This window comes from Anser cygnoides, chromosome 25, assembly GCF_040182565.1.
Source record: "Anser cygnoides isolate HZ-2024a breed goose chromosome 25, Taihu_goose_T2T_genome, whole genome shotgun sequence".
In the NCBI taxonomy this organism is placed as follows: Eukaryota; Metazoa; Chordata; class Aves; order Anseriformes; family Anatidae; genus Anser; species Anser cygnoides.
Window position 1 is genome coordinate 3,598,872 of NC_089897.1, and position 15,686 is coordinate 3,614,557.

Genomic DNA, 15,686 nt, shown 5'->3' on the forward strand with positions numbered 1-15,686 from the left:
CCTGTGGCTGTGCAAAGCGGGGGGCAGGCGCCGTGGCATCGCCCCAGGCTCGCTCACCTCCATCTCCCTGCAGGGTTGGCGCCGACGGTGCCCTACCTGCACGTTCCTATGTCATCCTGCTCAGGAAACGCAGGGCTGGAGGCCTTCAGGAGCAGCCCCTCGGCTGGGGGATCCCCCCCGAGCCCAACTTGGGGCAGAGGCAGAGCTCGTTAGCGAAGGGAAAACCCTCGACACGGTCATTCTCGTTTCAAATACTTTATTGTAACATCATAGGATCCTCTGATTTTCCCAGCAGCGGGACTCTTGCGTGTGAACACCAAACCAGTTTACTCTTAAATTAAAAACTCATTTATATATAAAAAAAATTTCTTCTTGTACAGACAGGCCCTGCACGCCCCCCGCCCGTCCTGCTAGCAGGAGTCAGTGGCAGATGGCTCCTCTCAACAACTCGGGCTGGGGGAAGAACAGCAGCCCCATCTTTTTCCACCTGATAAGACTTTTTGTTTCTAGCGGCACCATAAACGGAAGATTTCCACATCCTTCCCCACATCCCCCCCAGGAGGACAACAGCCACAGATCCACGTGGCCGGCGGTCACCAAGCAGCAGCGTTCTGCCTCCCATCCCTGCAGAGTCTCTCTGGCTTCTCCTAGTTAATACAATTCTACAATGTAATAGTTCTCTTAGAAAAGCAGCATTATTTTTTTTTTAAAAAACACTTTTTTTATATAAAAACTAACAGACAGGATCAACAACAACAATGAAACAAAAATGCAATCACTTCTCAAATCAAGTGCGCAGCGAATATTCCACCCTGTGAGGATACAACGCGGACCCCCGTGAATAGATTTATTGGAAACAGCCCCCTCCCGAACATCACCCGAGATCCCTGCCTTGGAGGAGTGAAGATGCATTTCAGACTATAGCAGCACATTCATATGGGTTTCTTAAAATCTAGTCTGATGTCTGAGCTTCCTAAAAACCACCCAGCTTCCAAAGTGAGAGAGTCTCCCAGTGCTCAGGGAGCTAAGGAAGGGGACAAAGGGATAAAGGCACTTTAGGAAGGAGAGGAGACCAGCACCCAGGCCCCACAGCAAGGGACAGCAGGTCTTATTCCCTCCCCTTTTTTGAGCAGTTAACAATAAATTAAGCAGCCTCGGTGGGGCAGCAGAAAGCCAAGGTGATTTGCGAAGGTCTGCGTTTGGGCAGCGCCGTCCCCGCTCCGCACGTTGCGCCCAAACCTCGCCCAAGAGGTCGCTCCCCGGGGACGAGGACTTCTGCTGTCCACGCGGAAAAGGAGCACTTCCCCAAAGCAAGCCAAAAACCCGCAAATCCCAAATCTAATGGCGACAAGAATCAAGCCACACACACATCTCCAAGCAGAAGCAGCCACGCCAGCCCCCCAGGAGCCACAACTAACCCAGCACGAAGTGATCAGGACCCAGGGATCCACGAGCACCCTTCTCTCCTCCTGGATGCTTGCTCCTCGCCAGCCCAGCGGGCCGGCAGTGCCCCGGCCTGGGGAAGGAGGTGGGGGGCTACCAACGTTTTGGTCACGTAGGCCCAGGTACGAGGCTGGCTGTGCATGATCGATGGCCCACGCGGGGCTGGAAGTCATCATGGTCAACGTACCCGAGGAGAGAGCAGACATCGGCACCCGGGCTACGAGGAACACGAGCTGGGGAACGTTTTACAACTTCGTTTTGGATCCCGCTCCCCTCCCCGGCTACTCCTGCGCCCCACCGCCACGAGGAGGGTCGCTTCACCCCTGCCTCCTGCAGAAGCCAGCGAGCAGAGTCCAAGCAGCGGTGAGCCCCGCCAGCCCCAATGGCCATCGTCGGAGCCCCCAAACGCCTTCCTCCTGCCCCCCTCCGGCGCTTGAGGAGGGGAGATGGGTGAGCGCGGAGCCCTCGCTGTGCAGCCAGCAAGCGGAGCAAATCCTCGGCGTGCTCTGGGTGGGGAGGAGGGATGCAGCGACAGTTGGGTGTCCGGGGCCAGGTCCTGTTGTCACGGGGCTGGGCGGCTCTTGGGAAGGGGAGGCTGGTCACAGGTTGATGTCCGTGACGTCTGTGGGCGTGCTGGTGGGCTGGCTGGCCGGGTAGGCGGCAGTCTTGGCGGTGCTGTATTCCTGCTGGCTTTGGGACGCTTGCTTCAGGCTCTCGGCTAAAGCTGCCTCGATCTGCTCCTGACAGGCTTTCAGGCAGTCCTGTGGGAGAGGGAACGGGAAAAGAGGCCTCAGTTCTCTGCTGTTCACAGGTGAGGGCCCTTAGGATAGCTCTGAGCAGCTGCTGGACCATCTCCCTGCCCCCTGGAGCATCTAAGCACACAGAAGCAGCCTTTTTCCTCCAGGCATCCCCAGCTTGGCTACGCTTCATGCCCTGCCCAGGAGAAGCCCCGCACTCTGTTGCCTTCTCCCTACTCGACCACGTTCCCGTGGAGGAGACGCCGCTGCCCATCGGGGCCCTGCATAGCTCCAGCAGCAGGGCGCACAGCATGCAGCGCGCGATTTCGGCATCGCGGCACTCAGCTGCCACCGGTAACTGGAGGGGTAGAGCCCAACACCACTGGGCTGGCCGGGACCTACCCCACGACTGAATTCCCAGGTCCAAACACAGGCAAGGGTGCGCACGGAGACCTCAGAGACCCTCCTGCCTCCCCCAGGCCCTACACGCGAGGTCTCTCGGAGCTCACCGTGCATCTCCGCGGCCGCCCACCCGCCGGGAGCCTCCTGACACGGGGGGGGAGCAGCCCCACGCAGCCAGACCTGACAGCACCACACACCGCCGATGCTATGTTACAGGAGCGATGCTGCGGCCACGCGGCTTCTCCCTGGGCTCTCACCCTCCTGCTCCTCCCTCGGGAGCCTGCCTGACTCACCCGAGCCTCCCCAGGGAGCCCGGTGCCGGGGACACGCCAGCCCCACGAACAGGAAGGCGCAGGGGACTGCGAGCAGCGGTGTATCGCTTACAGTAAGGGTAAACCCCTTTCTTCTCCCCCAGGAGCTGCGACCAGATGAGGAAACTCCTCTCCCTCGAGAGGAGAGCGCTGTGACACCCCCAGGCACCCCTCGGCCCAGCTCCCACCCCGCGGCTCGGCCGTCACCGCAGGGCACGAGGTGACATTTCGCACCTCCAGGCCGGAGCCGAGCTGCCCGCCGCGGGGCCGCGCACGCTCGCTGGATATTGTCACACATCGAAATCTCTTACCAGGAATCCACCGCCGGTTCTTAGAAACTGACAGAGGATGTGGCGAGCAAAAATAGCAACGCCCACCTCCCCTTCCCCACGCTGCTTCCAGTAAGCGCGGCCTCCGGCCCGCCCGCAGCCCGGCTCGCTGCTGGGCCGGCCCCGCTCCCGCTGCGTGGGGCAGGGGGGATCCGGGGGGATCCGAGGCTCCTGAGGGGCTTCACGGGAGCTGCCACCACCTTACGGCCTCTCGGCAGGTAGGGACGGAGGCTGAGGAGCATCTCAGGAGCCGCAGCTGGGCTCTCCGTAGGTAATCGTGGCAGAGATGCCAAATTTGTGCGGCTCAGCTGCGTGCAGCCAGGCTCCTTCACCTGCGAGCGAAGCCCAGGACGCGGCTCGGCCCGACCCCGTAGGGCAGCCGAGGTGTGGGGCTGCTCCAGCTCAGGGACACGTTGGGAAGCCAGCGGGGCCCCATCCTGCTCTGCAAGGGCACAGTAGCTCCAAATCACAACCGAAGCTCCGTCAAGCCAGCGGGGAAACCGAGTCACAGCCCGGGGACGCTGCGAGGCCGGGCTCGGGGAGAAACATCAGCACCGCAGCGAGACGCGGGAGCCCGGGAGCTTCCCCGGGGAGCCCGGCGGTGCTGCAGCCGCGTCCCAGCAGCCGGGCAGGGGCTGCCCGTGCAGCACCCAGCACCTGGCTGGAGGGTAGCAGAGCTGTCCCCGGCCCTTTCGGCTCCCCTCCCTCTGCGGTGCTCTCCCTGCCTCCCACCTGTTCCCTCCAGCAGCCCTGACCCAGGGCAGGTTTCAGCTCCTGCCCCATTCACCGCAGCAGCTTGAGAGCAGCTGGCTGCACTGATTGAGTCTTCAAAAAAGGCTCCCGCAAACAAAAAAAAATTAAAAAAACAAAACAAAACCACACCAATAAAGCAAGACGTCCTCCTGCCCCATCCCCTGTGCCCACACAAAGCCTGGCTGCAGCCTCCCGCCCTCTCCCAAGCCGCGGCGCTGCCGGCGGGGGACTGAAACCAACCCGGCCCGGCTGCCAGCACCGGCGCTCGGGCAGAAGAAAAGGATCAAAAGGGGCCCTGGCAGAATAAAGGCTCCCGACTGCTTCGCTGCAGCAGGAGCAGGACACAGGGAGCCCGACGGGTCCTCCTTCCCCATTCAAAGGGCAGCAGAGGGGCAGGCGGGTGCCCCCCCGGCACCCGCATCCCAAAAGGCTCCGTGCCCCCAGCCCCCTTCCCACCCCGGGCTGGGCACCTGCAACCAGACACCGTGGAGGTGAGCAGATGCCGAGCCCGGCTTCTCCCCCTGCCCCATCCCACCCCGTCAACCCGATCCTGCCGACACCTGTCTGCGCGGGGAACAGACGCTGCCCTTTGTGCCGCTCATCAAAGGCTCCCCAGCTCGCCCTGCTCCGCACAGATGGCGCTTGGGGGCCAGGAGCCGACCACAACCACGGCCCTGACCAAGGGCACGGCGTTTGGAGCTGCTCCCTAATCCCTAGGTGCTCTTCAAGCCACGGTCAGCATCGCTACGGCCAGCTTATTTCCCCCCCCCAGGAGCCAGCTGCAGAAAGAGGAAGGGTTTCCACCGGCAGACCCCCGGCGAACACTCACCACCTCCGTGCCGGTGATGCTGGCCAGCAGCTCAGTGACGGCCTCGCCGCTGAAGTCGTTCACAGAGAGCGTCAGGCCGTGCATGGCCGCGCCGATGCTGCCCGTCGCGATCATGGAGGGCGGGTACATGACGAAAGTGTAGTCTGGAGCCAGGAGAGGGACAAAACAGCAGCTGTTAGCAAGGGTGTGTGCGAGCTGTAAGTTGTTGGGACGGTGATTTCCCTGGAAAACCAGCGAGGGCCAGGCAGAGGGGTGTCACCAGCTTAGCGGGGAGAAATAGGATCGGAGCAACGGAAAACAGATGGAGCATCGTAGCTGCAGCTTCCTTAAGCTACTTCTCTGGGTCTGTCTCACCAAAAGAAGTCCTGAAGGTGACATTGCTCTAAGGACTTTGAGCAAGGCTGACGAGGGCTCATACTGAACCCCGCCTTCACTCTGGGCACACTCCAAGGCGCCGCCTCCTGCAGCACAGCAAGAAGCAGTTTCGCTCTTCCCTGGCATCTCCCAGGCACCCACTAACAGCCCCCAGGACCTTTATCATCCTCCTTTGTCATGGACAGAAAACAAGTCTCTGAGCAGCAAAGTGCTCCGATTCGAGTGCAGGTGGGCATCCAGCGCCCCAGGGCACCCAGGGAGCCTGACTAAGCCCAGGCTGCCCCCCGGGACCACTGCCCACCCCCCCAGCACCCTAGCAGATGGCTCCAGCGGGAGCAGGCACCCACCTGTGGCACACAGGGCAATAAAGGTCTGCGCGTGTTTCTTCACCAGCTCCATCTTGTCCTTAGGAAGCGGGAGGTGGTGGAGGATGTGAGCCAGGAAATCGTTCGCTATCACCGAGACCAGGTCCCACTTTAGCTTCTCCAGGACTAAAACCTCCCAGTCCTGCACAAAGACAGAGAGCACATTGCTCAGTGGGGTTTTGAGAAACACCCACCTGAACCACGGGCAGATAAGCCCGGAGCTCGGGGAAGGGCAGTTAAACAGCACAATCCATCGGACAGGGAAGAGAAGAGGGAACAGCCCCGCTCTGCCACCATGGCACAATTCCAGCCCTGAGCTGTTGCAAAGCCTGGAGCAAAGATCAGAAGAGGAAGCGATAAGTCTGCTTTCTTCTTCCCCAGGTGCAGTCGGACCGGCCTTCTGCTCTGCAGGCACTCCTCCGGGCGCTCCTTTGCTCTGCAAGGCTGCCGCAGCAGCACATACAATAAAAAGAGCAAGGGGCAGGAGGCACACCGCTCCCTTCTTCCTGCTCCTGAAAGGAGAGCACGCGTCCAGCTCCCGGGAGCAGCCCAGCTCGGGGCTAGCAGAGGCACTGCTCCCCGCTACCCCAAAGGGAACGCAGCAGCTCACCCCTCTGCGCGCCCCGAGCTGTTCGGTGCACCAATCCCCCTCTGGATGGTGAAGGGCAGAAGGCAGGAGGGGCCCTGCAGCCAGTCCCCCGCACGCAGCTGGGAGCAAGGGAACGTGGGGGAGACACAACTGAGCTTTCAGAGCTGCATCCGGACAGCCTAAGCCCCTTTAGGTCATCAGTGGTGAGATTTTGAGTCCCTAAAGAGCTCAGGGGCCGTGACCAGGTGCTGGCCCCACACACGCCAGGCACACAGTCCACAGGCTGGGCGCTAGCACGTTGGCACAGCCTCCCCATCTGCATCCTGCCATGCTCTGAGCATCCCCGGCACCTTCCCAGGAGGAGGAGGCACAGAACAGCCATGCTGACACCCCCCCTTCCTAGGGACACGCAGCCAGTGGCACACCAGTGCTTCCCAGTTAGAAGCCAGGTGGCTGCTGACTTCTCCACCCCACGTCGCGCTGCGCTGCCTACACCTCCAGCAGGTTTCTGTGAGGACTTCCCCTCGTCTCCACGCAGTCTGCAAGCTGGGGAACAGGCAGCGGGGGGGCTCAGTGCCCCCATGGGCTTCGGCTGGAGCCCAGGCTGCTCCCTGCACCCGCTCAGGCTCCTGCAGCTCAGAAGCAGCAGCAGCATCTTCCCAGGATCATTTCCCTTCCCACCCATGCAGGAATGTCTCCGGCAGCCCACACCCAGCCACCTCGAGCCTCTCTGACGGTCCCAACTCCCCCACGAGACGTGATGGAAGCCTCTGGATCCCATGCACGTGGCCTCCCACTTCTCTCTGCCCTCATCCTCCGGGTCAGCAGCAGATCTGGGTCTGGCAAAAGGCTGCGGGTATGCCAGAAGTAGCACAGGAGATGCTCCCGTGTCCCCCCTCCCCGCTCACAGGGGGAACTGCAGCCCTGCAAGCGTGCAGGGGAAGGAAACGCTGCAGGACCCGAGCCTGCCTCGGCTCTGGGTTTGGAAGGACAGAGCTGAGCCGGGATTTGGATCAGGTGTCTCCATTTCAGGGCCGAGCCCCACCCGGCACAGCATCTATTCTTTTCCAAGCGCTCTAAGATTACAAGGTCAGCGCTGCCCACAGGACCGCCAGAACAGATGGATTTGAAGAAGTGAGATTCTTTTTCATAAAGGCCGATCTCCGTTTTCTTTTTTTTTTTTAAAACCCACTCTTCCCCTTACACAACAATACCAGTTTTGAGTTGCTCAAATGAGCAGCGTTGCTCAACCTGCTCCGAGTCCCCCGCTAGCCCAAACGTGCTATTTGCTGCTTCGCAGCCCGTGCTTTTCCAACCAGAAAGCGGTGCCTGGCTGGAACACACTCACTGGTCTCCCATATGGATGGCCAGCCTGCCAGGCTTTCTGTGTGTTTAAGCCAAATCCACAGCATAAAAGCAAGTAGGAACCTAGCGATGAGCTCCAGAGCCTCAGGACCGCAGCACAAGTCTTTTAGGGTGCCTGGTTCAACGAGGGGATGGCGGTAGAGGGGGAGAGACCAGGCTTAATGGAAGAAGAAAAGAAAGGAGAGTGCTGGTCACTGGTAAAACCGCAGCCACACAGCAAGGGGACACAAGAAAAGAGCCGTGGGAGATGGAGCGTTGCATTGTCCCTGCTGTCACTCAGCTGGAAGCCACCAAGGGCCAGCAGCCTCGCTAGGAAAGCCAACTGCTTGCCTGAGCATCAGCCCAGCCTCCCGGGGAGCCAGGACACCAGTGGCACCTCCGGGGGATCCTGCCACGAGGGTGAGAGCCGAGCAGCTCCATCCTGACCTCTGCACAAGGTGGGAGCACGGCCCTTGTGCAGACCCAGGGCTGAGGTCACAAAAAGGAGCCGGAGATCGCGGCTCACGGAGCCAGCCCCGAATGGCTCGCTGCACGAGGGGAGCCCAGCATCTCCCAGGCCCTTGCTCCTTCTGTCTCTTCCCAGAGCCGCAAGCCAGCTCCCGGCAGGGGCACGTGGCATTCACGCCGGCGTGGCAGAAAGCCCGGCCCTGCTGGGACACATTTTCTCTCCAGGAGACGATTCAGGGCGCAGATCAGCGGCGAGAGCTCACCTGGGGCACCACGCTGGCTCCTGCCACACCGGGGCTGGTCCAGCACACCAGCCCGGCCATCCGCAGCGCACAAAAGCAGCTCTTTTCCAGCTAATAAAAAGGTTTTCCAGCTTCTTGAAAACCTCGTTGGTACAAGGGGCCTGATCCTGAGGCTCAGCTGGCACTCGAGATGCCGGCTGAAGGCGACAGGCACCAAGGATTGTCACCGGCTCACAGGATTTAGGTAGGGGAAGCCGCCCTCCAGCCAAAACCCCCTGCTCCTCGCTTCTCTCCCGCTAACCCCTGGGATTTCCCACTCTCGGAGCAGCACGGCAGAATCTCTGAATCACTTTATCTGTGGAAGAAGCAAAACAAAAGGCTGCAAGAGATAGGCAAGCAGCTTTGCGACAGCAGCGCCGCTCCGCACAGCAAACATCCTTTTCCTGGCATTTTCTTTTGCACCTAATTGAATCAGTCTCTGCCTGGCTAATGAAAGAGAGGAAGAAAGTGGAAAATGTTCCTTTGTTTCTCCGGTCCAACCTCCCCGTGGAAGGGCTGCAGGCTGCCAACGCTGCCCACCGAGCATCCCATCGCCGGGACTGCACCCGGCGCCTTCCTGCAAGAGCTCCCCAGGCTCGGCCAGCGCCTGCAGGGCTGGAAACTGCCCGGCAGCTGGGCTCTGCCCCTGCAGGCTTACACCCTTCGTCTCTCCTGGCTGCATCCCACAAAAGAAAAAAAAGAAAAGAGAAGGAAGGAAAGCAGCCAGCATTGCCCATCACCTCCCCTGCTCTGACAAGATTTCGCAGTCCTGTTGCGGTGACACAGCCTCAAGCCCCTGGCTGCTGCCACTGCACCCTCGCGGAGCGGGACCTGAGAGACAAGCAGAGAGTTTTCCTCATTTGCAGCTCTGCAAACTCAGGCTGGGATGTGCCAGCCGCGCCACCTCCCCTCCCTGTTATGCAGTGAGAGCCACCCTGCAAACCAAGCTCTACCCTCACCACCACCCACACGCGGCGTGCCTGCGAGGAGTCTGCGTAAACACTGCTGGCAAGGCTGCGCAGGGAGCAGAGCCCAGCTCCTTCTCTGCTGCAGCCCTGCCTGCAGGAGAAAGGAAGTAGATTTTGTCACTCGAGTCGATAAGGTGCCATTTCTCATTATCACTGACTCGATGAGCCACCAGCAGAGCGGGAGCAGGCTGCGCTCTGATGTGCTCGCGAGCTGACTCAAAAGGAGGGTGGAAAGAGCTGTCGCTGTTGGCCACCCACCCTCCCCAACAGCTACAGAAATGAGAAGCCACGAAAAGTCCAGCTGCGAATAGGAAACGTGGGGCAAACGTTTGTTTCCATCCCCGGAGCACACCTCAAGGCTGGATGCCGAGGGTAAAGGCGCCGACTTCAGGTGCAGGAGCCGTCACATCCACTCCACCCGTGCGACAAGCAGGAGGCGGACCACAAGCCTGCGCCCTGGAAGGTCGATGCTTAGCACGAGTGAGCAACCCTTCCTGCTCAGCTGCGACCCCTTTCTCCTGTTTTCACTCATCATCTGTTGTCGCTGCTGCTTCCCTCACTGTCTGCCCGGTGGCTTGGCCCTGCCTGAGGTCTTTGCTAGGAAATACCTGGAATTTGAAGAATTGACCTCAGATCAGAGATCGCAGAGGCAAGCCAACGCAGTAGGGGCAAACCAGGCAGATGCCCCCAAGCCAAGGATGAAGGTGACCCACAGCTGCTCTCCCTGACCCTCAAGCAGCTGAGCACTCGCTTGCACAGGCCAGAAAAGTCTTTAAGAAAGAAAAAAAAAGACAAGCAAGGTAGGTTAGATAACGCCCTCGACGGAAATCCAACTTCCTCCAAATGGACAAGTCCCTTGTTGCATCATTTCCTTCTCCCTAGAATAACTTCATCAAGATTTTGTTTCAGATGTGTCCTTTCTAAACCGCTGAGCTGGTGCCAAGCATCCCTGCAAGAGAAGGAAGCAAACCTAGTGGGAAAGTGAGCCAGCTTCCTCCGAGGGCCCTGGGAGGACGGGGTGGAAGCCGAAATGGCACGGCTCCACGAGAGGAGGCCAGGATGCGCCATTGTCCAAGCCCTGATGAAGAAGCTCCCCTTCCCCTCCCCACCCTCTTCCACCCGAAAGATTGTGAAAGAGAGGCGACATCGCCACGATTAGCACACAGGAGGAAAAGAGCAGCTCGCCCTGGTTTTGTAATCAGGGCATTAACTCTTGTCAGGTCTCGGGGCGAAGCCAAGCCTCTCAGGGAGCTGCAGCCCTTGCCTCCGCTCCATCTTACAGAGAGCAAAGGGAAACCGGAGCTGGATCTGCTCCAGACAAAGCTAAGCATCTACCAAAAGCAAGCCTGGTGAAGCCACTTTTGTCCATCTTAATTGCATATTGAGCCTGGAGCACCCCGGTGAAAGATCCAGGCTGGGTGTTCAGCTGTGCCCCACGCTGCGCTGAGTGTCCCGGTAGTCTAGCGGGGGAAAGTACAGAAGAAGAGCTGCAGTACGGAGCCCTGCACGATCAGAAGGGAGCAGCAGGCAGCAGACAGCGTTTTACTCCTCCATCTCCGCCCCAGCGCTGGCTGGAGGAGGGAAGATGAATTTTGTGGCACTGCTTAGCCACAGCTTCCTGCTGACAAACCTCTGGGGGAAGGAGAAAAGGCTCCGAGGGAGGAGGCATCGGCACTGCAGCAGAGCGAAGGAAAACCTCCAGGCTGGTGCTTCTTTCTGCGTGTCAACACGTCCTCTGCCCACCACCCACCTGTTCTCTGGAGGGAGCCTGCTACAAACAAAGCTTAAATTTGACTGAAACAAGCAAACCTTCACCAAAAAGAAATCAAAGAGGAAGACACGTCTGGGATCCGTGGCCGAGGCGCACAAGGTGCCTACCCACGTCCAGCTCCTTGTGGCCCACGATCCATGCTGCAGGAACGGCTAAAATCTCTGCGATGATGTCCCTTAACCTGCAGGGCTGGTGGCAGCAGGACCGCCCTCAAGGTCTGCATCAGAGAGGAAGACAGAGGTGAAGCACGGGAGTAAGTCATTACCCCAGGGACACGAGCAACCCTCCTGTTACACGCGGGTATTAGCTTCACGTGAGGAACCCAGCGCTGGGAATATACACACAGGGAATGCACTGATCAGTGAGAAGCTGCTCCCGAGGATGAAATGTCACTGACAGCTGGACAAAACCTTTGCTCACAGGTTTTGGGGCAGCCCCAGCAGCAAGGTGCTACGGCGCGACCACAGCCCAGCATCCAGAGAAGCAACGACCACCTGCATCTCCTCTGCGTTTCCATCCCTCACCATTATTCACGGTAACGATCCACGTGCTTTTTCCACCAGGGCTATGTATGGCAACAGCCACCCACAAAAACCGACAGGGAGAGGCATGGAGGTGAGGGGATTTTCCCCAACCTTCACCGGCGCTTGGAAAAACCGCGTTCAGAGCCGAGCTCCCGTTACCAGAACTGCCTTCCAACTCACACCTGAAAGTTTTGTGGGCTCGCTCCCCACCCTGGGGACACGCTCAGATCATCTCACCCACCCCCAGCCCAGAAAAAACAGACATTTAATAAGGCGATGACTAACCCCGAGAAATTCTCATAGGCAAACCGTCTCCAGGGATGTTTGTCACTCGAGCCGAGGTGGCCGTTTCCTCCCGAGAGCTCAGAACTGACAGCACAGGAGGCCCCCGACAAAAGGGGTTCTCCGGCGTCCTTCCCCCGCTGGCAACGCTGAGCTCAGAGGTTTGGATCTTTGCTTTGAACAGCTTTTATCAGACAAAAAGAGCCTACGCAGCTGCCACCCAAGTGTCTGATGGGACAGGCAGAGCAGCCGTGCTTTAACTCGCAGCAAGCTCCCAGCATTTCCATCACCCCTTCACCTGGCAGCATCGTCAGCCTGGAAGGCACAACCCAGCTCCTAGATCACAGGAGCTCCCACCCGTTTTGCTGGAAGCTCCCCACTTAATGCTTCCCCTCCTCCTGCTCTGCGCTGTGCAGAGGCCTTTGTTCCCCAGAGTCGCCACTCGAGAGCGAAGCAGCCCAAGGAGCAAGCTCAGCGTGGCGGCTCCGCGCTGGCAGAGAGTGCTTCAGGCTCAGGGGACGTCCTCTGGAACGCGGAGGTGACAGCGGAGGTGACAATCCTGCCCCGCACAGCAGGGAGCGAGGCTCTGCCACGATGGAAAGGGCTCCACCAACAGACCCAAATCCACCGTGGCAAGGGGGTGAGGAGGTTGGCTGGGGAACATGGAGGAAGGTGGAGAAACAGGGGAAAAAAAAACAACAGGAGGAGGAGACCCAGGGGCAGGTATGGTGCCAAGCAGCAGCGTGCAGGAGATAAGGGCTGGGGAGGGGCTGGAGGGCTCTTTGAGATAGGGGCGAGTGATTACCAGGAGCTGCTGAGGCGTGATGGAGTTGTCTGTGTAAATGCAGAGTTTCTCCACCGTAAGGGGCATGGTTTCTCGCAGCTTGGAAGCCAGCAGCATGCAGACCGCCCCCAGGAGCTGCAAGTGATTTTTCCGCACGGGGACTGAGGACAGGTAGCGATCCACGTAGTTCATGGCCAAGGGGAAGACCTCTTCTTCGCATTTCTGCTCCTCGCACACCTGACAAAACCCAATCAAAAAAAAAAAAAAAAAAAAAGGAAGTTTTAATCAGCACCGGACTCTCCAGATCCTGCCTGCACCGCAGCTTCAAAGCGTCTGGTCGTGGTGGTGCTGCACGTTTATCTGCAGGGCTCTGACAGCTCCACAGGGCTAAGGAGTAAGTTAGCTACAGGTGTCAAGCCTACAGCTGCAGCGAGGTTACACTAGCAACAAATGCTGCACGGCTCCATTCACCTTCCTGTGGAAAGCAGAAGAGCTTAAGCGTAGTTAGAAAGAGCCCACAGAGACTTTAAGACCCCAAATCCTTTACTTGCAACCCCTCCACCCCCTGCCTTTTTCACTGCTCTCGGGGATGCCCGCAGCCAGCTGCCCATTTTCTGCTCTGGGAGGACTCGGGACCTCAGGGAAAATCAGCAATTCCAGCAGCCTCCAGCTGGAGACCTACCGGTGCAGGAGCCACAGCCACCCCTGGCAATTCCACCCTCAGCGGCCCAGGGGCAGGGGAAGGCTCGATGGCAGAGCCGTGCCCGGCTCCAGGAGTCTTCCTCCCTCCCCCCCCCCCAGCCACACTCGCGCCACGGCCACGAGCAGAATCCCAGAGCTCCGGATTTCAGCCCTCCGCTCTAATCTTGCGACCAACATCACAACGCTGAAAGAAGGAAGTCGGCGTGACCAACGCAGCCAGAAAAATATCGAGGTTTCTCCTCCAGCAGCAGCCAGCACCACCGTTCTCCCCCAGCAGCGGTGCCCCCCCTGCACGGGCTGCCGCCGCCGGGACGCAGCCGTGCCTGTGCCCGTGCCCGTGCCCAGCCATGACGACTGCTGAGCGTCACCCACTTTTTGACCATCCTCACAGCTCCACAGCAACAGGCTCCAGAGCAGCATTTATCTAACGAGCCTCCTCAGACAGAGCCTTGCAGCAACAGAACAATGCGAACAGGAAAAAGAAAAAAAAAAAAAAACTTTTTAAAAGCAAAGCGCTCTCTCGTTTCTTTTGACAGAAGCAGGCAGCTTCTTGCAAGGGCGGCTGCGGTGGCGAGCGGGCAGGCTGGATCCCAGCGTCACTTGTCTCTTGCTGAATGCTTTTTCTTTCTCTGCTGAGACCTTTTGCTCCGACCATCCCATAACGAGGCCCGTGAGGTCTCCCCACTGAGCTGCATCCCGCAGAGAGCCTCGTTCATTTTAATTTAGGGAAGTAAACGGTAGCAATATTATTTTCTCCCTTTAGCGAGGCATTCTCAGCCCTGTGCAGGGCGTGCAAGCCTCTTGCGGCTGCACAGGGGAGGATCTGGGGCCAGGATTTTGGGAAGCAAGGAATGAATGGGGGCCCGAGAGCAGCGTGGCAGGATACTACCGGGGGGAAAATGGGCACAGGCTGGGGGTTCGGGGGGGCTGCTCCCCCTGCATGGGGCCATCACTTCTCCCAGCTCAACCACCCCTCGCCCATGCTCTGCCCCGCCGCAGACCGCCGTGCCCACCCGCCTCCCCCTCCCTCCCTACGGGCACAGCCTCCTCCATGCCGGGGACCGGAGCTGCGGCTCGCACGGACCCCGGAGCCTTCCCCGTGCCCCGGGGCTGCTCCCGCAGCCAGCAGGAGGGAGCCGGGCGGGTGCACGGAGCGCGGCCGCTGCCTTCCCCCTTTGCCGCCAGCTCCCTCCCGGGGCGCGCACGCTTTGCAAGCACGGACGGCGGGCAAAAAAAAAACTTGGGCGTCCGGGCAAGGAGCTGGAGACGGAGGAGAGGAGGATGAGGAGGAGGAAGAGGATTTGAGGCCGTACCTCCAGCATCCAAAACGCCAGCATTTTCCGCATGTACGGCTTGATCTCCTGCTGCACGCACTGGAAGTAGGAGACGCGGGGGCTGTAGCGCTCCTCCTGGCTCAGCAGGTTCTGCAGCACCCGCCGGTCCCCCAGCAGCTGCGGGTCCCGCCCGGCGCGGGGGGCTCGGGGCACGGCTTCCACGCACAGCAGCTCCATGGGCGCTGGGCGGGCAGCGCCGGCTCCGCTGCGGCGGCCGCGGGACGCGGGGAGCGGGCGGCGCGCCGGGAGGCGGGGCCTCGGCGCGCCGGGAGGAGCGGCCCGGGGGCCCTCAGCCAATCGGAGGCGCCGCTGCCGCCGCGGCGCGCCGAAACCCGGCGGTGGACACGCCCCTCCCGGGGGCGTGGCTTGAGGCGCGCCGGCGGGCTGGCAGCACGTGGGGCGGCCGCGGGAGCCGCTGCCATGTTGGGGGGAGGCCGGCGGCGGTCGCGCCCGGCCCCGGGGAGCGGTCGGGGGGCCGGGGGCCGGGGGGGGGGGTGTAGGGGCCGGTGCCTCGTGGGGCTGCAGGGGCCACGCCGAGCTGCCCCCGCGGCCGGGCGGGCTGCAGAGGAGCAGTCCCGGAGCCCCCCGGGAATGCCCGTCAACCCCATCTTCGCAATTCCTGACAGTGCATTTTCAGCATTTAGTCCTAGCCCTTCTTTTTCCCTCCCTTTTCGATTTTTTCCCTTTTTTTTTTTCCCTTTTCGTTTTTTCCCTTTTGTTTATTCCCTCCCTTTTTGTTTATTCCCTCCCTTTTTGTTTATTCCCTCCCTTTTTGTTTATTCCCTCCTTTTTTTTTTTTTCTTTCCCTCCCTTTTTGTTTTTTCCCTCCATTTTTGTGGCCGGAGCCCTTCAAAGCTACAAAAATAATCAGCTGTGTACATACTCGGGGCCAGCCCGCGCTGAGCATGCTGTCTTCCAGAAGTTATCCTCATGTTACCACTGGTGCAGCTCCATAGCAGATAGCAACCCCAGTGTCTGCGGAGATAAGGGCTTGCCAGGCTTTGCTGGTGTTTTGTTTTGTTTTCAGAACAATTAACAATGGTTTGGAAATACCTTTGCAAATTGTACCCCGAGCAACTAGTTTAGGAATTTTCA

The 15,686-nt window shown here is 59.8% G+C and overlaps 1 protein-coding gene across 4 annotated transcripts in view; it reads right to left on the reverse strand.

Moving 5' to 3' along the window:
- Positions 1-239: 239 nt before the first annotated feature.
- CCND3 (cyclin D3) overlaps positions 240-15,686 on the reverse strand; it is a 44,043-nt gene continuing 28,596 nt past the window's right edge. For 3 of the 4 annotated variants that reach the window (XM_066983066.1, XM_048070817.2, XM_048070818.2), the window contains 4 exons: positions 12,577-12,792; positions 5,527-5,686; positions 4,805-4,947; positions 240-2,204 (listed from right to left, as the gene is read on the reverse strand). In XM_066983066.1, coding sequence (XP_066839167.1) covers positions 2,043-2,204; positions 4,805-4,947; positions 5,527-5,686; positions 12,577-12,747 — 636 coding nt within the window. In that variant the 5' untranslated portion in view covers positions 12,748-12,792 and the 3' untranslated portion in view covers positions 240-2,042. Of the gene's footprint in view, positions 2,205-4,804; positions 4,948-5,526; positions 5,687-12,576; positions 12,793-14,570; positions 14,839-15,686 lie in introns of those variants that run through there. The other variant, XM_048070816.2, reaches the window with a different exon arrangement.